The sequence below is a fragment of the Mauremys reevesii genome, linkage group 3 (genome assembly GCF_016161935.1).
Source record: "Mauremys reevesii isolate NIE-2019 linkage group 3, ASM1616193v1, whole genome shotgun sequence".
Taxonomy (NCBI): domain Eukaryota; kingdom Metazoa; phylum Chordata; order Testudines; family Geoemydidae; genus Mauremys; species Mauremys reevesii.
The window spans coordinates 44,504,083-44,526,262 of record NC_052625.1 but is presented as its reverse complement, the minus strand read 5'-3'; the positions used below and the strand labels follow the sequence as shown (position 1 = coordinate 44,526,262).

Here is a 22,180-nt window from a genome sequence, read left to right as displayed (position 1 = left end):
CTACTTGGACAATCTTTGAACAGAGACTGATTCCCCCACTGGATTTGTCCCCAGTAGCAGCCAGCTTGGAGGCTTCATGATATTTTGTTTTGTTTTACTTAGATAATAGCGCAAATCTTTTGTAATCTACTATATTGTCTGTATCTTGGGTTCTCCAAGTAAACTGTGAGTTTTAGAAAAGACTGATGAACTGTTTGAAATAGAAAAACAGAGAATATCTTCTTAGGAGGCGTAATTCTTCCTGAGGTCGTCTATGGGCACATTATTTTATTTTTAATAGAACACTGAGGATTTTCCAGTAGCAGATTAACCTCACCTTCCTTCTCAATGCAATGCTCATGCAGAGGTAGTACAGAGAAAACTGTCCTATGGGCTCAATGGGAAAGTTAGTAATTTTAAGTCCCTAAAATAGACAGTACCACAGAAAACAGATGTGGACCAGATCAGTAAGAAATATGTATTTTGGGTAAATACAAGCAGAGGTTTTTGCATGGAAGGATAAGTTGCAGCAGCAGCAAGAGCTAGTTTAGATTGTAACATATAAAGCAAAAGCAAGCATTCCAAGGTGTGTGAAAAAGGGACTAATGGAGACAGATGTAAGAGGCCTTAAACCCAGTGCTCTGGTCTGGCCAAACTAAGGGGCTTTTGTGGCAGAGGGATTGTCAGAGCACAGGATGTTCCACAGCATGTTTCCTCTTCTCTTCTCGTAAGGACGAGGATGGCGTATGACAAAAAAGGCTAACTTCCAAGTTATCTTGGAAAAATGCCAGATTCGGCAACCACTAAGTCTATAGGACCTTGTTGGAGATGAAACAGGGCATGTCACTTCTCTTTCTATTCAGGTAGTCTGGCGTGTATCACTGCACTGGTTCATATTTTCAACATTACCATAGCCTCCAACTTTGAAGGTCTATTAAAGTCCTCATTCTAGAAGAGAAGCACCTGCTGCTGTTGCAGAACTGAGTATCACTTCAATGAAAAGTGAATGAGAGTGAACATGATCACGGTATCAACCAGGAAAGTCCCAAGTTCAGATTCATGAAAAGGAAGCAAGTTATATGCAGAGAACAATAGTTCCCTTGTGAACACCAGTCTTCATGGGAAGCTTAGGGAATGGGGGTGGGCTTCAGAACCTGAGCTCCACCCCAACCTGCAACTTCAAAGCACTGTCTATATAAAAGCTATTTTTAGAGCACTAGCACAAGCCCTGCCAGCCCAAGTCTATCAACCCAGGCTGGGAGGCTCACTTCTGTGTGCTGTGTAAACTTACCCAATAAGTCAGCCATCTAGAAAGGGCAAACATGGACAACATGACTCCTGAAACAAGCTGTCACCACTGTCGGACACTTGGTAAAAAAGTAGGGATAGCTCAGTGGTTTGAGCCTTGCCCTGCTAAACCCAGGGTTGTGAGTTCAATCCTTGAGGAGGGCCATTTAGGGATCTGGGGCAAAAATCTGTCTGGGGATTGGTTGTGCGTTAAGCAGGGGGCTGGATTAGATGAGGTCCGTTTCCAATTCTATGAAATGAGGGGTCTTAGCCAAACCAAATGGGGTTACAATCTTGCAACCTGAAGTGTTGAAATGAATTAAGGGCTATCTTGCAAGGTACTAGTCCAAATGGCATTACTTTTTAGAGGCTTCTGAGCTCATCCACTACTTTTCCAGAGTGGGAACAGTAAAGACAATACCAAAAAAAATAAAAATAAAGAGAGAGGGGCACGGGGGATTTAAACTCCTACATTTTACTGAGACTAACCTCTGATTTTCCTTCACACAGATCTTTACTGATTACCATTTATCTGCTTCCCCACCACACTCGAGGTGTGGAAAGGGAGTCATTCTTATTTAAGTTAGCTGGCCTAGTTTTGCTGGATTTACGTTAAGCAGTTTATTTACATAAATACATTTTCAATGAAGTCCTGGTAATTTTTCTAATTACTTAATTATGCTGAGACTTTGGTTCCTTGGTTACATAACAGAAAATTTACAAGCATAATATCTTATTCTCCTGCCTGCCTCCCCAGGCACAAAACAACCTGAGCAATGCAAGAGAAAAACAGATAATACACTTGCTATCGTTAGCAGGAGGATAAAACTTTTGCGTGATAATTAAGATGGTAGAAGTGAGCCGGCGCTTTACAAGGGAAATGGGCTCCCGCAGTGGCTGGAGAGCTCTTTAAATCACCGCCGAGCCCTGATTTAGACCCTGTTAATGGTATCTAGTTTGCATATTAATTCAAGTTCAGCAGTCTCTCGGGGTAGAGGTGTATTTTCAGACAGTTAACATTTGCCAAACAAAACAGAATATGGAGAAATTACTATGTACACCTCTACTTGGAGTATGAATTCATTATGCTCAAGTCCTCATGTGCATGAAACTAAGGGTTAAATAAAAAGTCTAAAGTTTTCATCATTTCCTGGAGTCAAAATGTCCAGGACACTTAATTGTGTCATTTAGTATCTTTAAACGTCTTCTTTCTCAGCTGGAATGAGTAAATATGTCATGCCCAGGCTTAAGAAGTTAGGTGTGTCCCTATGGGGATATTACTTTCAGAGAACTCCAGCTGCATAAAAAAAAAATAGCTTTTTTTATTTTTCAGGTATGCATCAGCTAGATACCCATGCCTGGAAATTACAATGCTAAGGAAGCCTACAAAGAACATATACTGAATATTTTAAAGAGCTGCTTAAGCATTACTGTTTAAATGTTTTCTCCAAAACATACTAAAACCCCAAAAGTCTATTTACTAAGGCTAGCATACAAACATTTGCCTAGTGCTCACGTTAGACAAAGCATTTATAAAATTTGGATACTCCAATCTTGACAGCTGCTTTAGACTTCACAGGGGTTCAACTACAGCCATATGTACCTGTTGGACAATCCCCATTATTTACAGGAATTGTGTATCAAGCTTGCTGCTCACCGAACCAAACATTCCTGAAGTGTCAAGACTACAGTGCAGTGACACTCAAAGTGTCTCCTATGGCTCTTTGAAGCACATGATATTAAAACACTGTGTGATTTAATTAACAACCAATCAGGGTGCTTTTATTATACTAAGTTCCCTCTAAATTCCCTCGCTGCAGTGCCCTTCCCCGCTGGCCCCAGCACAGATCTGCCCTGGACTTGCCACAGCCAGGAGAGAGGAGCCCCTCCCACGGCCTGGAGCTGCTGCTATGAGAGAGGCCTGGGGGAGAGTCCTCTCTCCCCACCGCAGCCTGCACCCCATTACCCCTCATTCCTTACCCCACCCCAGAGCCTGCACCCCCATCCAGAGCTCTCACCATCTAGATCTTTTCATCTGGATTGCTAGGAAAACAATCCAGATGAAAAGATCTAGATGAGTGGGTCTCTGCATGGGAAAAGGGATATACATCTTCAATTTGTGTAGCTCACAAAGAAAATGTTTATAAATTACTGTATAGATGGCATTTGACTCCAGTTAAGACCCATCATATTTTTGCTACTCAGGACATACTCTGTTGGAGGGGATGCGCAGAAAAGGGAGCATACTTGCACATGTGGCTGTTGTATTAAGGTATAAGACAGTTTTGGGTGGAAATTATTAGAGATTCATTTTATAAGAAAAATTCCAGCTTCCTAGAGATCCCCTGAACTGCTTACAAAATGGTCCAGTAAAAGATCTTCACTTTAAACAAAATGACTAATTTTATTTTTTTATGGTTAGTAGTAAGATTTTGTATTGCATATTACTGGAAAAATGTGATTTCACCTATGATTTGTGGTATAGTAAAATATTGACTGTCTTTGTAATGGAAAAGGTTTCACACCAAGTATGTACACATGAGACGCTCCAAACAGAGGATAGGTATTTAGAAATTTAGTCACCTTTTTAGTGTACTCAGGAGAGGAAGGGGCCCCAGCCAGCAAGCCAGAATCTTCAGCTAGGTGCTTTGAATATTAACTTGATCGTAAGTAATAACTAATGTATGAGGCAGTATGTTAATGGAGAGGGATAGCTCAGTGGTTTAAGCATTGGCCTGCTAAACCCAGGGTTGTGAGTTCAATCCCTGAGGGATTTATGGATCTGGGGCAAAAATCTGTCTGGGGATTGGTCCTGCTTTGAGCAGGGAATTGGACTAGATGACCTCCTGAGGTCCCTTCCAACCCTGATATTCTATCAATGTTTTATTATAACTTTGCCTTATTTTTTTTTTTTAAAAGAAAATGACAGTACTTTGTTTAGGAAAGTGGATCACTGCATATGCACAATTTTCAATTTAAAATACAGTTTTATGCAAAAATAGGGTCTTCTCACAATGTATCTGTTCCACATGTTCAGTCAAAATCATATTTGCGTATTTAAAGCAGTAAGTTTTTACTACATTTTATTCTTGCTAACAGATTGAGCTGGATTCTGTTCAGACTCACGCATCTTTAAAATCTAGTTAAAATTCTTTTGATCACTGGGTTAAATTCTGCCCTATGTTACACCTGTGCACATTCTTTGACAATGGCAGGACATGAATTGAAAGCAACAGTATAACATGATGGAAGTTACAGGGTTTTTGTGCTGCTTCATATACTGTGGAGCTTCGTAATCTTTTGAAGTTGCTTTACATTTCTGATCTCTTTCTCCTTTAAGCTGTTGCACGGTTCTGTCATCTACATCCAGGACTTTGTGATTCCACTTCTGAAGAACTGTACTCCAGAATCTCAGCTTTTTTTTTTTTTAAATATATTTGTAGGCCTCATGGCTGCAAAAGTGTAAGCGAATGTTGTCTCACCAAAAATACAAAAAACATGAAATAAATATTCAAAAGGAGTAAAATGCTCCATTCATCTCTCAGTATGTCTACACTGAAATTCAACACTTGCGGCTGGCTTGTGTCAGCTGACTCAGGCTCATGGGGCTATCTGATTGTGGAGTAGACATTCAGGCTAGGCTGCTCCAAGCCCAAACGTTACCAGGTGTTGAATTCCAGTGTAGACATGCACTCAGAGCTCTGTGGATTGTCTGGCCATGGAATTTAACATTTTTGCCACTGAAATTTGACATTATGTTGAAGCCAGGTGCCTGATACTTTATTTTCAATCTCTTTGCCCTGCTGGGACCTGTCCGCAGCTGCTTCTTTCTTTAAAGCTTTTCCCACAATGGAGAGTTAATTGGATTATAGTGCATGCTCTCTGCACTGTTCTGTGGAGACAGACAGGAGAGAGTTAGGGAACCAGAACTGGAATGTGGCTTGCACCTGTGGCGGCTGGCTAGCAGGGCTACCTGGAGCCTACGGCTTCAGTCAGGGCCTACTGCAAGCCCTCTCTTCCGTGACATATATGGGACAGGGACGAGGGGGCTCTGAGCCATGGTAAGGAGCTGCTTCAAGAACATAAAAATCCCATTTTCAGAAAATAATCTGACAAATTTTGTGTTAGAGTAAACAGAATTATAAATCATAATTGTGTGTTTCTGTAGAGGTGAAGAGGATTGGAATTAAGTTTATTTCAAAGAGACAGAATAAGTTAACACTGCAGCAGAATTTGGTGTTCTTGTTTGATAATTTAGCTCGATTGTGTTATGTGTCCCTCACTGAACATAATGTACTGCTACCAGGACCTAAAATCTGTAACAAGATCACTAAGTAAATTCTGCAGCACACTGCTAAAGCAAGGTTGACATTTTACAGTTGTTTCATTTATCCTTTTAAAAACAACTTTAATATTTTAAAAATACAATCAGCATGGTGTCCTATTTTTATATTAAATATTATGCTGTCTCCACATTTTTTAGTCTTTGTTTTGATGATGTATAATTGCAATGTTGAAGTTAAGGACCAGGTTGGAAGATTTAACAGTTGAGGGAAGGGACATTTGGGGCTCTTGACACTTGGGACAGTGTCAGAGGCAGCTTGTGGTTATGGAAAATTTGCTGAATGTTTCTGCAAAAATGATCATCAGTGAAATAATTAGTGTTGATATTTAAATTCATCTTTAAATTTCAGACTTAATCCATTGATCTGAATAAGGCAGTTCACACCTCTTCTTGAGTTACTGTTTCAGACTAACTGAAGTCTCAGGAAGACAACACTGCATTGATTTGCAATCTGTTCATTTTTTCAAGGTTTTCTTCAACCATAAGATCAGACAACTGTTTTTTAAAAGTATGGATTCTGGATTACAGTTTGTGTCCATAGATTCTTATATGCTGAGAAGCTCTAACTTTTGTCATTTGCTCCAACTTTTTTAAGTACCTACACAACCATATCTAAAAAATATTTGCTGTGCACATGTCAATATTACTGTCTAAACACAATTCATTTTTCTTTTATTGAGAAGAACCAAGCCTAACTGACCAAGTGAACAACAATCCTGCACTGTAAATAGAGCTTGTCAGTAATTTTCTGTTTTAAAAAAGATGTGGTTTCAACATTCAATTTTTTTTGTTGGAAAATTTCAGTTTTATACAAAAAAAAATCAATTTTCCATTGGGAAAAACAAGATGAAAATTTTTGTTTTGGATCAGATCATCCCAAATTGAAACATCTGTTTGTTGGCTGACCTGCTGCTGCGCATCATGGGAGAGGGAGTCTGGCCAGTCCCATAGTGGAGAATGGGGGCCCAAGGCACCTGAACTACAGCTCCCATGAGGTACTCTGGCAGCTCAGACAGTTAAATGTTGAACTGATCTCAAACAAAACATTTTGATTTTGGAATCGGAGCGGGTACTAGCCCCCTTGGGGACCAACTGTAAGCTGGAATATTTTTGCTTCCCCCCCCCCCCCGTACTAAAACAGGCAAGTTCTAATCACCTTTTATTATAAGGGGACCCTCTTGAGGTGCTCCAGGCCCTATGCAATTGCTTTGTCTGTTTATGCCTTGTGCCTGCTCTATTGAGAATGTGTCCACATAGGGTTGCCAACTTTCTACTTGCACAAAACTAAGCACCCTTGCCCCGCCCCCTGCCCCACCCTTCCTCCAAGGCCATGCCCCTTCTCACACCATGCCCCCCCACCCCCTCTGTCACTTGCTCTCCCCATCCTCCCTCCCTCACTCATTTTCACCAGGCTGGCTCAGGGGGCTGCAGTGGGGGTGAGAGTTCCAGGATGGGGCCAGAAATGAGGGGTTCAGGGTGCGGGAGGGAGCTCTGAGCTGGGGTGCAGGATGGGAGTGAGTGAGGGCTCTGGCTGGGGGTGCAGACTTTGGGGTGGAGCTGAGGGGTTTGGGGTGTAGGAGGGGGCTCCAGGCTGGGACTGAGGAGTTCTGAGGGCGGGAGAGGGATCAGGGCTGGGGCAGGTTGGGGCACGGGGCGGGGGGGAGAAAAGAGGAGTGAGGGATCCGGGCAGCGCTTACCTCAAGCAGCTCCCGGAAGCAGCCGCCATGTTCCCCCTCCAGCCCTTACACAGAGGCACGGCCAGGCAGCACTTCCCCGTCCGCAGGCACCACCCCCGCAGCTCCCACTGGCAGCTGTTCCTGGCCAATGGGAGCTACGGGGGCAGCGCTTGGGGCAGGGGCAGGGTACAGAGCCCCTGAGCTGCCCCATGCATAGGTGCTGGAGGGGGGACATGCCAGCTGCTTCCCGGGAGCCGCATGGTGCAGACATGAGTGGCAAGTTTGTAGAAATTTTGGTGGTGCCCAGAACGCCCCCCCCCCCAAACTCCACCCCCACCTGCCTAAGGCTCTGGGAGGAGGCCTGGGGGGGGAGGTCTGGGGTGCAGATCCTGGGCTGGGGTAGGGGGTGAGCGGTGCAGGCTTTGGGACGGAGTTTGGGTGCAGGCTCTGGGGTGGGGGCACAGGAAGGGGTGAGAGGTGCAGGCTCTGGGAGGGAGTTTGGGGGTGGGAAGGGAGAGGGGGTGCACCCTCTGGGAGGGAGTTTGGGGATAGGAGGGAGTGCAGGAGTGAGGGCTGAGGATGAGGGGTTCATGCTGCGGGGGGGCTCAGGGCTGGGGCTGAGGATTAGGATGCAGGGGGATGAGGGCTCTGGCTGGGGCTGAGGGTTTGGGGCATTGGAGAGGCTCAGGGCTAGGGCAGGGTAAGGGTAGCCTGCCTTGCCATTAGTGGAGGGCAGGCACTAGGACCCTGGGGCAGCAGTTCTGCCGGGAGCTGCTCTACTCCGGCAGCAGGAGCAGGCAGAGGGGAGAGGCGCGCGCTGCTTTTTGTCAGGCAGGGATGCGCGGCGGGGGCGGGGAGGGGACACGCAGGGGAGGGGTGGCAGGCGGGGCTGGGACCTGCTCCAGGCAGGACGGCAAGGGAAGACCCGCGGGGGCCGGGGCCTGATCCAGGCAGGGCCGGGGGAGAGACCCAGCTCCAAATATTGCTGGAGCAGGGCACTCGGCCCTGAATATTCCTGGTGCCCAAGCACCGCAAATGTATATAACCTGCCGCCTATGCGTGCAGAGGCTAACAGGGAGCCTGCCAGCCCCGCTGTGTGGCGCTGCCAACTGGACAGTCAACGACCCGGTCAGAGGTGCTGACTGGAGCCACCAGGATCCCTTTTCAACCGGGTGTTGCGGTCGAAAATCGGACACACCTGGTCACCCTATCACTGGATTTCATTTTGCTGAAATAAAGATTTCAACATTTTGCGTATCAAAGTTTTTCAGGATCTTTCATTGCATGAAACATTTCAATATTTTGACTTTTTGTCCCAGTTAAGGATGAAAACAAATGTTAAAATATCAGAATTTCCAGTTGGACAGAAAAATCCAATTTCTGATAAACTAACTGGGAAGGCATGACCAAGAACACTGAGGATCTTTTCCCTATACTGAGATCAGACACATGATCTCAGCAATTTAACTATTTTCTAGTCTATATTCCCATTTTTGTCACAAGTTATTACCAATAGATATAGCTGTGCTTTCAAAATCAAAAACTATTTCTCTTTTTGGCATGTGTCCTGGATTTACAAACCCTACATTTTCCCGGAACCGTCTACAGTTAATTACTCAAAATTAGTATTGGCAAATAACGCTATCACTGATGAGAGAGTTGCACTGACATTTTAATTCAGATAAGAAATACAAAAATAAAATACTCAGTTGAAAAACACTTACTGGTTCTGTTAATGTCGTATCTTTTTCCAGGAACTGTACAACACAATAGGCCAGCTAAAATGTAAGTAATACAGTTATTTAACTATTTTAAATTGACACTGACTATTAAGACAACACAACATAACTAAATATCACAAATGATAATGGGAACACTTTAATCAGCAAAATATCTTAGCCTTATCAGATGTAGGTCTTTTTAATTTTTCTTCCTAAGAGAAGTATATAGCTCAGGGGGAGGCAACCTATGGCACGAGTGCCGAAGGCAGCACGCGAGCTGATTTTCAGTGGCACTCATACTGCCCGGGTCCTGGCTACTGGTCCGGGGGGCTCTGCATTTTAAATTTAATTTTAAATGAAGCTTCTTAAGCATTTTAAAAACCTTATTTACTTTACATACAACAATAGTTTTGTTATATATTAAAGACTTATAGAAAGAGACCTAAAAACGTTAAAATGTATTACTGGCACGTGAAACCTTAAATAAGAGTGAATAAATGATGATTTGGCTCACCACTTCTGAAAGGTTGCTGACCCCTGATATAACTAAATTTAACTTAAAAAAAAAGCTAAATATATTTCAGACTATTGTATCTTTTAAAAGCCTTCAGTATGTCCGGATGCTTAGTTTCTTACTCTAGAAAAGGCTTCATTTTTTATTAACTAGGAGATTCGATTGCTGTAATGCAGATCCAGCATTTAGACAAAGTCTTTTCTAGACATCAGCTCCTCAATTAGGAAGTATGTACCAATAAGCTGCGTTTCAACGTCATGCACATTCAAAACTATTGCTAGCCCAACAGCTATGTTAACAATGAGTTAAGGTTGGGAATATAGATCACCAATTTAAGGGCAAAATCTAGGAAACTGGAAATCTAGGAAATGGGATGGGTGAGGTAATATCTTTTAATGGACAAACTTCTGTTGGTGAGAAAGACAAGTTTTTAAGCTTAATACACAGTGCTCTTCTTCAGTTCTGGGAAGAGAACAACTTCACGGCTAAATACAAGGTGGAAAAGATTGTTTAACATAAATAGTTAACACATATTTCAAGGGACCATTCAAGGTGAAGTGGCCCATTAACACCATTCAGAAGCAGGGGTGGGGAGGTGGGGAAGGAGGGGAAAGGAGGTTGTTAATTATAGATTGTTGTAATAAACTGTCAATCCAGTGTCTCTACTCAGTCCATAATTTTTAGTTTGTTTAATAAAGTTATGAGTTTAAGCTCCCAGGCTCATTTTTTGAAAGTGTTGTGCAAGTTTCCTTTGAGGATGAGGACTGACAGGTCAGATATAGAGTGATTGCTTTGTGAAGAGTGTTCGCCCACAGGTGATACGGAGTTTCTATCTTTTATTATTTTTTGTGGAGTTTCCTTTTTCTGGTCCTCTCGACAGACAACTTAAATTGCCTCAGATTTCCACCACAAATTCAACCACCAAAACCCATCCATTAAACTCTCTCTCTAGAACACTCCCACAGTAGCACCAAATTCCTTGACAACACAATCAGTGTCAACAATGGAACCCTACAGACAACTACATATAAGAAACCTAAGGATCATCCACACCTACCTTCACAGATTCAGTACCCACCCCAAACACACCAAGAAATCTGTTATCGACAGCCAAGAACTCAGATACCACAGAATATGTTCCTATGAGAAGGTCCAGTATATACACTTTAGCACACTCAAAACTGCCTTCAACAACAAACCTCCTCTGCCCACACACCCCTAGTTGTCACTTACAGCCACCCACCACTGGAACCCATATGGGGTATAAGAACAGAAGAACAGCCATACTGGGTCAGACCAAAGATCCATCTAGCCCAGTATCCTGTCTTCCAACAGTAGCCAATGCCAGGTGCCCCAGAGGGAATGAACAGAACAAGTAGTCATCAAGTGATCCATCCTGTTCCCCATTCCCAGCTTCTGGAAAACAGACTAGGGACACCATTCCTGCCCATCTTGGCCAACAGCCATTTATGGACCTATCCTCCATGAATTTATCTAGTTCTTTTTTGAAGAAATAGCTTGGCCTTCACAACGTCCTCTGGCAAGGAGTTCCACAGGTTGACTGTGCGTTGTGTGAAAAAATGCTTCTTTTGTTTGTTTTAAACCTGATGCCTATTAATCTCATTTGGTGTCTCCTAATTCTTGTGTTATGAGGAATAAATAACACTCATTTACTTTCTCCACACCAGTCATGATTTTATAGACCTCTATCAATATCCCCCTTAGTCATCTCTTTTCCAAGCTGAAAAGTCCCAGTCTAATTAATCTCTCCTCATATGGAAGCCGTTCCATACCCCAATCATTTTTGTTGCCTTTATCTGAACCTTTTCCAATTCCAATATACCTTTTTAGAGATGGGGAAACCACATCTTCACGCAGTATTCAAGATGTGGGTGTACCACGGATTTATACAGAGGCAATATGATATTTTCCGTCTTATTACCTATCCCTTTCTTAATAATTCCCTACATTCTGTTCACTTTTTTGACTGCTGAAGCACATTGAGTGGTTGTTTTCAGAGAACTATCCATAATGACTCCAAGATCTCTTTCTAGAGTGGTAACAGCTAATTTAGACCCCATCATTTTATATGTTTATTTGGGATTATGTTTTCCAGTGTGCATTACTTTGCATTTATCAACATTGAATTTCATCTGCCATTTTGTTGCCCTGTCACCCAGTTTTGAGAAATCCTTTTGTAGCTCTTTGCAGTCTGTCTGGGACTTAACTATCTTGAGTAGTTATATCATCTGGAAATTTTACCACCTAACTATTTACCCCCTTTTCCATATCATTTATGAATATGCTGAATAGGATTGGGCCCAATACAGACCCCTGCGAGATACCACTATTTACCTTTCTCCATTCTGAAAACTGACCATTTATTCCTACTCTTTAACCAGTTACCAATCCACGAGAGGATCTTCCCTCTTATTCCATAACAGCTTACTTTCCTTAAGAGCCTTTGGTGAGGGACCTTGTCAAATCCACTATATCCCGCTTGTCACATGCTTGTTGACCCCCTCAAAGCATTCTAATAAACTGGTGAGGCACAATTTCCCTTTACAAAAACCATGTTGACTCTTCCCCAACAAATTACGTTCATCTATGTGTCTGACAATTTTCTTCTTTACTATAGTTTCAACCAGTTTGCCCAGTAAGTCAGGCTTTCCAGCCTGTAACGGCCGGGATCACCTCTGGATCCCTCTTTAAAAATTGGTATCACATTAGCTATCCTCCAGTCCTTTAGTACAGAAGCTGATTTAAATGATAGGTTACAAACTACAGTTAGTAGTCCTCCAATTTCACATTTGAGTTTCTTCAGAAATCTTGAGTGAATACCATCTGGTCCTGGTGACTTATCAGCTGTGAGGACCAATGCAAAGAATTCATTTTGTTTCTCCGCAATGGCCTTATCATCCTTGAGTGCTTCTTTAGCATCTCGATCATTCAGTGGCCCCAGTGGTTGTTTAGTAGGCTTCTTGCTTCTGATGTACTTTTAAAAAAGATCAAATAACTACAACCCATACTCTATAGAGACCCCATCCTGAAAGCAATATTACTTGAACCCCCTTTTCTGGCCTTCAAACAACCCCTCAACCTCATTATCAGAAGCAAGCTCCCCACAGACTAGGACACAACTACTCAAAGCAGCACTAGATCCTGCCAGAACAGATGCAAAACCTGAAGACATATCTCTAGTGTTGCCATGATCAAACCCTCCACAACACACCTTTCAAGATACATGGGTCCTACACGTCTATCATAATATGTGGTGTACCTCATCTAGTTCACTAAATGCCCCAATAACAGCTACGTGGGTGAAACCAGACAATCACTATGCACTTGAATGAACTCACACAGCAAAATGACAAAAGACTACAACACCACATCACCTATGGGTGAACACTCTTCACAAAGCGAACATGCTATATCTGACCTATCAGTCCTCATCAGGAAATCTGCACAATACTTTCAAAAGATGAGCCTGTGAACTTAACTTCATAACTTTGCTAGAAACTAAAAAATCATGCACTGAATAGAGACTCTGGATTTTTGCCTTATTATAACAATCTGTAACCCTCTAACGCCCCACCCCCAGTTATTTGCTCCTCCCACCCCCATCTTTCCTTTGGGGGAGACCCAATTTCATGGTCCATGACGTGTTTTTCATGGCTGTGAATTTGGTACGCCCCTAAACACAAGGCAGACAGAGCGCACTAGGTAGTTAACCCAGATTTGCAGGTACTTTGCATTTCCAGAACAGTACAAAGCAGCCAAAGTGTACTGCTGAATCTGCCCCTTAATTTGCAAGTGATTTATTGGTTTAGAGGGCTATATTACGAAGACTGGCACTATATGAAAGGACAGACAGGAGAGCCCAGTCTGAGAGTCCCAATGTCCCTGTACTTTTAAGAGCTTTGACTATGCTCCTGCCTCACTTCCCCAGCAGTGCTACTTCAGTGTGCATCACAGCTGAGGCACTAGTACCACAAAGGGTCTTTAAGGCACTGATGTCCAAATAGCTGACAGCCATGGAACCTTTAAAAATAGGGACAGTTTGGCACAGTAGTCTACTATCTTGACATGTGTCTAGTCCCCCTTCCTTACAACCAACAGAACTGTTGCATGCCAATCAGCTACTGAGGAATGGTGATTGGTTAAATTACCTCTGATGCCACAATGACCCAATTAAAGGGTTACCTTAGCTGTTGAGCTGACCTTACCTGTAGCCTGGATAAACAATTTGATTCAACAATTGTTAACAATTTAGCTTAATTACAACCTAAGGTCTTCAGGTATAGTCTAGGCCCAAGATTTCAGGAAATTAAATAGGAACTTCAAATTTCCTGTGTATGTTCATATCATTCAGGACAAAGGAAAGACTAACAGATACTAACTTAAAGGAGCCAGTTTTTAAAATAGTTATAAACTAATTATCAGATTTATTTGTAAATTCACAAAGTGCTGTAAGTTTCGGAAAGATAACCTCTGTTATATTTGAAAAATACAGTGTGAATCCCTGCAAAAACAGAACTCAACCTTAACTATGGAATTGAAACTGGCACTCCATAATTAACATTAGAGCTACATAATCTGTAACAGAACCAAAAAGCTATTATATATCACTGCTTTAATATATTTTTTTAAATGTACAATATTTACTAGGCAGAGTAGAGCAGCTTTATCTTAATTGTTTAAGCCCATACGAAAAACAGGGTTACTCACTTTCTTGTAACTGTTGTTCTTCGAGATGTGTTGTTCATGTCCATTCCAATCAGGTGTGTGTACATGCACGTGCACAGTAGTCAGAAGATTTTTCCCGTAGCAGCATCCATGGGGTCAGTCTGGGTGCCCCCTGGAGTTGTGGCGCCCAATAAAGGGCCCTGCAGACCTGCCACCCACTCAGTTCCTTCTTGCCGGCTACTCCAACAGAGGGGTAGGAGGGTGGGTATGGAATGGACATGAACAACACATCTCAAAGAACAACAGTTACAAGAAGGTGAGTAACTGTTTTTTCTTCTTCGAGTGCTTGTTCACATCAATTCCAATCAGGTGACTCATAAGTCCAAGTTCAGGAGGTGGGGTCGGAGTTGTCCACTGATTAGAGCACTGCTTATCCGAAGGCCGCATCGTCTCTGGCCTGCTGGGTAATCACATAGTGCATGGTGAAAGTATGAATGGAGGACCACATTGCCACTCTGCAGATTTCCTTAGTGGGAACCTGAGTCAGGAACACTGTTGATGAAACCTGCACCCTGGTGGAGCGCGCAGTGATTGGAGGTGCAGGAACCTCTGCCAAGATGTAGCACTCACAATGCAGGACATGATCCATGACGAAATGCATTGCGACGACACAAGCAGACCTTTCATTCTGTCCACCACTGCCACGAGTAACTGGACCAATTTTCTGAACGGCTTCATTATCTCAATGTAAAAGGCTAGCACCCTATGGACATCCAGTGAGTGAAGTCTCTGCTCCCTGCTGCTGGAATGCAGCTTAGGGTAGAATACCGGGAGAAAGATGTCCTGGTTAATGTGAAACTGTGATACAACCTTCAGTAGGAAAGCAGGATGAGGTCTGAGCTGAACATGGTGTAAGGGGGCTCTGATGTTAGGGCCTTAAGTTCAGACACCCTCCTGGCTGAGGTTATCTCTACCAGGAACGTGATGTTGTAAGAGTAGTAGGGCAGGGAGCACGACGCCAAGGGTTCAAAGGGCGGTCCCATGAGTCTAGAAAGAACCAGATTAAGGTCCCAAGCCGAGACAGGATGCCGGACATGAGGGTATAGCCTGTCAAGACTTTTTGCTAACCTGATGGTCAGCCGGTTTCTAAAGACAGAGCAGCCCTCCACCTCTGGGTGGAAGGCTAACATGGCTGCCAAGTGAACCCTTACTGATGACACTGAAAGCCCCTGCTGCTTCAGATGGAAGAGGTAGTCCAAAGTAAGTGGCACTGAGGCTAGCGTTGGGAACGAATGGTGCTGTGCTGACCAGATTGAAAATCTCTTCCACTTGGCAAGGTAGGTAGCGCTCATAGAGGGTTTCCTGCTGCAAAGGAGGACTTCTCTAACCTAGTCTGAACAGGAAACCTCCACTGGGTTCAACCATGGAGCTTCCACGCCATGAGGTGCAGCAACCCAAGGTTTGTATGTTGGAGACGACCGTGATCTTGTGTCATAAGGTCCGGGAAGAGCAGCATGGGGACTGGAGCTTCCACAGACATAGCTAGGAGAAATGTGTACCAGTGCTGGTGGGGCCAGGTTGGAGTTATCAATTTGACTTGAGCTTGTTCCCTCCGAATCTTGAGGAGTATCTTATGAATGAGGAGTATGGGAAGAAAGGTGTATCGAAGACAACCTCCCTATGGGAGGAGGAACACATCCGCACTAGAGCCCGGGCTGTGATTTTGGAAGAAGCAGCACTGCTGGCACTTCCTGTTGCGTCGTGTGGCGAATAAGTCTATCTGGGGAAATCCTCACCTCTGGAAGATTGAATTCACGATGTCTGGGCGAAGGGACCACTTGTGGCCATGAAAGGACCTGCTGAGGTGGTCCGCCAGCTCACTCTGTACCCCGGGAAAATACGACGCTTGTAGGTGTATTGAATGTTCTATACAGAACTCTGACAGCATGAGGGCTTCTGACACTGGGGAGAAGAGTGTGCACCTCTGTTTGTTGATATAGAACATTGCCATGGTGTTGTCCATCATAACTGATACACAATGTCCCGTTAAGTATGCCCGGAAGGTCTGGCATGCCAGGTGTATTGCTCTCAGCATTCTGATGTTGATCCGCCAGACCCACCTGAGACCAGAGACCCTGAGTCCTGAGGTCTTCTAAATGTGCTCCCCAGCCCAACTCTGACGTGTCCGTCACTAGTGAAAGAGATGTCTGTGGATTGGCGAAGGGGACCCCATAGCACACCTCCTGAGAGTAGAGCCACCACAGAAGGGAATCAAGGACCGGACAAGGCAGGGTCACAATCCAGTCCAAGCTGTCCCGGGCTGGTCGATACACTGATGCTAACCATGACTGGAGCAGTCGGAGCCTGAGTCTGGCATGCTGCATCATGTAGGTACAGACAGCCATGTGTCCCAGAAACTTCAGGCAGTTCCTTGCTGTGGTGGTGGGAAACTGTCTGAGACCGCAAATGATACCAGCCAGGGTCCGGAAATTCACTTCCAGCAGGTATGCCCTGGCTTGGGTCAAGTCCAGTACTGCCACTATAAACTCTATCCTCTGAGCAGGGGAAAAAGTCAATTTTGCTTCATTTAGAAGGAGACCCAGGTTGTCGAAGGTGGCCCTGATGAATTTGATTTGAGCCTCCACTTGGGTCCTGGAGTGGCCCTTGATCAGCCTGTCATCGAGGTACAGAAACACCAATAACTGGTGCCTGCGCAGGAACACAGCGATGACTGCCATGCACTTGGTGAAGACTCAAGGTGCTGCTGACAGGCCAAATGGAAGAACTGTAAATTAGTAGTGGGTATTGTTCACCACAAACCTGAGGTACTTCCTATGGGGCTGAGTGATTGCAATATGAAAGTAAGCGTCCTTCAAGTCGAGGGCGGCATACCAGTCTACTAGATCCAGTGAGGGGATGATGGAGGCCAACAAGACCATGTGAAACTTGAGTTTCTTCACAAACTCGCTGAGTTCTCGCAAGTCCAGGATGAGCCTCGGAGCCATGGCCCAACTGAGGTGCCACTGACAGTTGGTCCCTTGGATCTTACCAAGGAGGATTGGCCTCTTCCTGTCCTCCTCTTCTTCTGCGCCAGCGATTGGGACTGGTGCCAAAGGCTGGAGTGCGGCAGCGTCTTTCTTCAACACCGGATCTCTCAAAGACGGCACTGGAGCGCTCTGCGCCAAAGATGACATACTGGGACCAGGATCCTCAGTGCCTGGGTCCAACTGAAGTTGGAGATCTGCCTCCATGAGGAGGATTTTAAGCCACTGCTCTCTCTCTTTAAGAATTCTCGGTCAGAATTTGCAACAGATCTTGCAGCTGTTTTTTTGGTGACCCTCGCCCAGACACCGTAAACAGGAGGTGTGGAGGGTCACTTTTAGGCATGTGCTTTGTGCAGTCTTGGCAAGTTTTGACGCCCAGGGATCGTTGCATTCCTTGGTATCAAATAAGGGGAGAAGAAAAATGAGGGGGGGGACTCCCCCATAACTGAAACTTATAAGTGAACTAACTATGCTATATTAACCAACTAGAACTAACTAACTAACTATCTACAGCGAAAACCTAAAGTACTGCTAAGCTGCTTGCCAAAGCAAGAGCAAGGGTAAATTCCAACTACTGTCACTGGCGGTAAAAAGGCACTGTGGGGGTGGTAGGTCGGTAGGGCCCTTTATTGGGTGCCATGAAGGCGCGACTCCAGGGGGCGCCCAGGCTGACCCCACAGATGCTGCTAGGGGAAAAATCTTCCAGCTACTGTGCACGTGCGAACACACACACCTGATTGGAATTGACATGAAGCACTCGAAGAAGAAAAAATATGCTTCTCAAAGGAAGACATTCAAGATTCCTCTATTCTTTTGTAAACAGTATTTGTAACAGTATTTGTTACATGAAGGTGACAATATAAAAAGTACCAAGCTTAAATAATGTCTGAGTTGCGATAAACCAGTAAAAAACCAAGAAGTTTTCAAATGCAGGCCATGACTAAGCCACATTGTTGTGCTCTTCTACTCTTAACAGCGTATGTTAAACAACTTTATGTCAGAAAGAACATTTAAAACTTCTCAATTTCTTCCCCCCACCCCAAGTATGGAAAAAATTGTTTATATATATTAATAAAATATATTCTGTTCCAATAATTTTTCAAAAAACCTACCTGTGCATGAAACAAAGCTAATCCCTTAGCAGTATGCATAGGAATCAACACCTTCATAAGAAACTGTTTGTGTTCTGCTTTCAATGGCAGTGCAAAACCATTAATAATGCTGAAAAACATGAATAAGCACAATTATTTCATCTTTAAAAAATGGGGGAAACTCTCTCTTTCTTGGTAGACTGAGAACTACTGTATTGAAAGCTGACTATTTTTTATATGTACTTTGCAAAATGTGCCTATTACTTTAGGGACTGGGAAGTGGGCAGGAAGCCCATCCTCCGCTATTATCAATAGGTATAAGGCCGTACCTCAGTTATCAAATGTCTGAAGTAGACAAGTTCAGTCCTTTTGTGATCTCTGGTGATAATCTAGACTCAACTTTCTAAGATTTTTCCATCTTGAAATCACTCTGAAGCTTAGCGAGGCACATTAACCATAGAGCTTAGTGAGGATGACACACTGTCCACCCACAATAATTAAAAGGTGACCTTGAAAGAGAAGAGATAGACTTGTGTCCTATTTTACTACTTTGACACATAAATAAGGCCTGAAAGTTTATTTGTTTTGGTGGCTTTTTTTTAAAATGGGGGCTGGAGAGGAGGTAGTAGTATGCTTTTTACCTTACAAATTCAGGTCCTGCTTCTTAAGGGTAGACACCATTGCCATGTGTACACCAGTGAAATTTACCAAAAAATCATCAATGACACAGCTAATCCTGTATATGGGAGCCATACTGTGGACATGCTCTTGCAGGAAGAATCAATGTTTTAGTTAAACCTGCTAAAAGGCAAGTCTAATTGAAGCAGTAATAAAAATGCTTCTGATCATTGAAGTTCAGTCTCCCTCCAGCTCTCATTAACTTTAACAAGTATTCAGCTGAACCGGTAGGAATTGTTTTGGTAAATTTCACCAATGCAGAATAGATCTATGTCAACTGTGGAGTACCATCACAAAAATCTCAGAGGGGGAAAGATGAACAACTGTGAGGGGAAAGGATATTCAGTCAGACTGTTTTAACACCTACAAAGCTTTAATGACTAACATGGTAGAGAAGGAAACACCTGTTAAAGATTTAATATCTTCAATTTAGGTGTAAGAGCTAACAATATACTCCTCTGAGATACACAACTAGTCTCTTAGCAAAGCCAAGATTGAGAAATGTCGATATTTTAAAGATAAAGCATAAGCAAGGGAAAACAAAGCCCTTTTTAAGGAAAAAGCTACCTTTCATGCTTTTCATGCATCATGCCAAAGCCAAAAAGAGACGCCCAATTTAAAAAGAAATCGTTTGCAGATCATCTTTAAGATTTACAGAAAAGTACACATTTCTAATTCTATATTTGCATAGCAACATGGAAATATAAAAATATACCAATGACCTCAGTTCATCACTATAAGCATCAGAACAATTCTTTCACCCCACCCCTGAAATAATTGGATAGGAACACAAAAAATAATGTTCAACTGTTCATTTTATATTATTGAACCAAAACTTACCTTCCTAATATCTCAAGTAGTTCAGCAACACCATTAAAATGTTCTGTTTCATATATAAACCTGTTAAAAATAAGATGTAATAGCAATCAATACACTAATAAAATGAAACTAAGAGGAGGGAAATAATTTCTAAATGTGAAACTCCTTATCAAATGTATTTTATTTTATTTCTAACATTTGTTTTTCTTCAAAGTTAAAAGTCAGTTGGCTCTTTTGGGGTTTAAGGTATGTCTTCACAGCAAAAGCAAGGCTAGCCTACCCAAGCTAGCTTGAATCCAGCTAGTGTGGGTAACAACAGCAGTGAAGTCAGAATGAACTAGCAAGCCGAATACCTACCCAGCATCTGTGCTAGGCTTGTAATATCCACACTGAATCCCGCATCAGGCTAGGCTATATAAAGAACTAAATCTATAATGTACCTGAGGAAAATGTTGTTGATTTGTTTTCTGATGAATGCCCTTAATCCAAGGAATTTTCCATAAATTCGATGAAGGACTGTCTTTAGGAAATCACGCTCTCGTGGGTCTTCACTATCAAAAAGCTCCAACAGCTTAAAAAAAAAACTGAGATATTACCTTTTAAAAAGAATTACTGTCATTGTTAATTCTAATTCACAAATCATTAAAGTATTATTAGAAGCAAACATTGTTACTTACAATTCTGTTCAAATATTCAATATTAAATAAATTAATGTAACTTGTTAACTCAGAATTTTTATTTTACTGTCCCTTGGCATTTAATCTTCTAAAAACTACACCTAAACCCAACATGAAGCTTCTTATACAACGCACTTCAGTTAAGTCATTTCAACTAGGATTAAATGTCCTTAGATAAATCATTTTGATTAGTTTTGTATAGTTTTATCTAATAACTCAACATTTAGAAAGTATTGCACTTTATAGTGTCAAAAATGTGTAAACAATTCTCACAAATGATGGTGAGGTATTTATTTAAGGCCCCTATCCTCAAAGACATACACATGCTTAAATAGGTACAAGTAGCCTGCTGATTTCAACAAAACTATTCATGTGTTTAAAGTTAAGCACAAATATAAGTGTTTGCAGGATCAGGGCCTACATTCTGTAAAATGAAAAGATAATCATGTACATTTTCTCAGGAGAAAGGAAAGAGTGAAGTTCTGACAGAATTATGGTGCTTTTATAAAGAAGGCTGTAGAACAAAAAAAATCTCACAGCCATCACAACTATGAGTACTTTCTGTCTGGATCGGATATTGGTAGGTAACAGAAAACATACCTAAATGACTTCTCATCTCAAAACAAATATGATGCATTACACATTTTATGCTTTTGTTTATACTAACTGGTTTGTTGTTCATAACTTGTCAAGATTCATAATCCTGTGAGATGTAAGTACAGGTAATATTTAGAGAATAATGTATTTATATTGGAAGTATGCTTTAGGGACTTGGGAGTAAACGTTAGTCAAACGGGGACTACATACATCTCAGTGATGGCCCACTCAATCAAGCAAGCGAGAGTTGTCACCCTGCCTTGGTTAGCCAGTGAGGGAATGCAAGGCTCAACTGTCTAGCCTTGCTCCATTCCAAGACATTCAATGGAAAACCATCAGAGACAACTGCAAGTAATTGAAACCACTTGGAGGTAAAAAAGGAACATTACAACAAACAGAGAATCACCCTGCCTATGAATAAAGACAAAAGACTGTTTTCAACATAACGCAGTGAGGAAAGGCACTTTGGATCTTTTTATTGAGGAGACATCATGAGGAGCAGGGGTGTTCTCACAAAAAACTGGATCCTAGTTCCTGTGAAGGCAGCCAGCTCTGCAACAGACTGAACTTTGGGAGGAAAACCTATTTTTAGATAGGAAAGATAAATATAAAGTGTTGACCCAGGTTTGAGTTTTATTATTTTGTTATGTATTGTAACTATTTGTTTCCATCACTGTCTCTTGTTTGTAGCATAATTCTCTCCTTTCTTAAATAAAGCTTCTGTTTTATTATGAGTGCTATGTGTTATACAGGAGCGGTGCTTTAAGGTAAAAACTGGTAAACTTGGGGTACTTTTGAGGCAGAGGACCTGGGATTTCTGTGACTAACTGGTGTCAGGGGCTGGATATCACAACAGAATGTTTCAAAAGGGACTTGGGGACTGGGATGCATCTATTGTTAATATGCAAGGCAAAGACAAGGCTGGCAGAGCCCAGAAGAGAGTGCTTCAGTGGCTGAAAGGCTGGTAGTGTTATGGAGCAGACAACCAACTGGGCACAGACAAGTCCCCCTCATGCTGGGGGTAACAAGGCAATTTACAGTCCTGGGTGCCCCGAGAACCATCACA

The 22,180-nt window shown here is 42.7% G+C and overlaps 1 protein-coding gene across 2 annotated transcripts in view; it reads right to left on the bottom strand.

Annotated features, from left to right (window-relative positions):
- The window catches only part of PPP2R5A (protein phosphatase 2 regulatory subunit B'alpha), a 96,504-nt gene that overhangs the window by 7,269 nt on the left and 67,055 nt on the right, over positions 1-22,180 (bottom strand). For both annotated transcript variants that reach the window (XM_039529417.1, XM_039529418.1), the window contains 4 exons: positions 20,281-20,411; positions 19,862-19,921; positions 18,365-18,473; positions 9,012-9,065 (listed from right to left, as the gene is read on the bottom strand). In XM_039529417.1, coding sequence (XP_039385351.1) covers positions 9,012-9,065; positions 18,365-18,473; positions 19,862-19,921; positions 20,281-20,411 — 354 coding nt within the window. The remainder of the gene's footprint in view (positions 1-9,011; positions 9,066-18,364; positions 18,474-19,861; positions 19,922-20,280; positions 20,412-22,180) is intronic.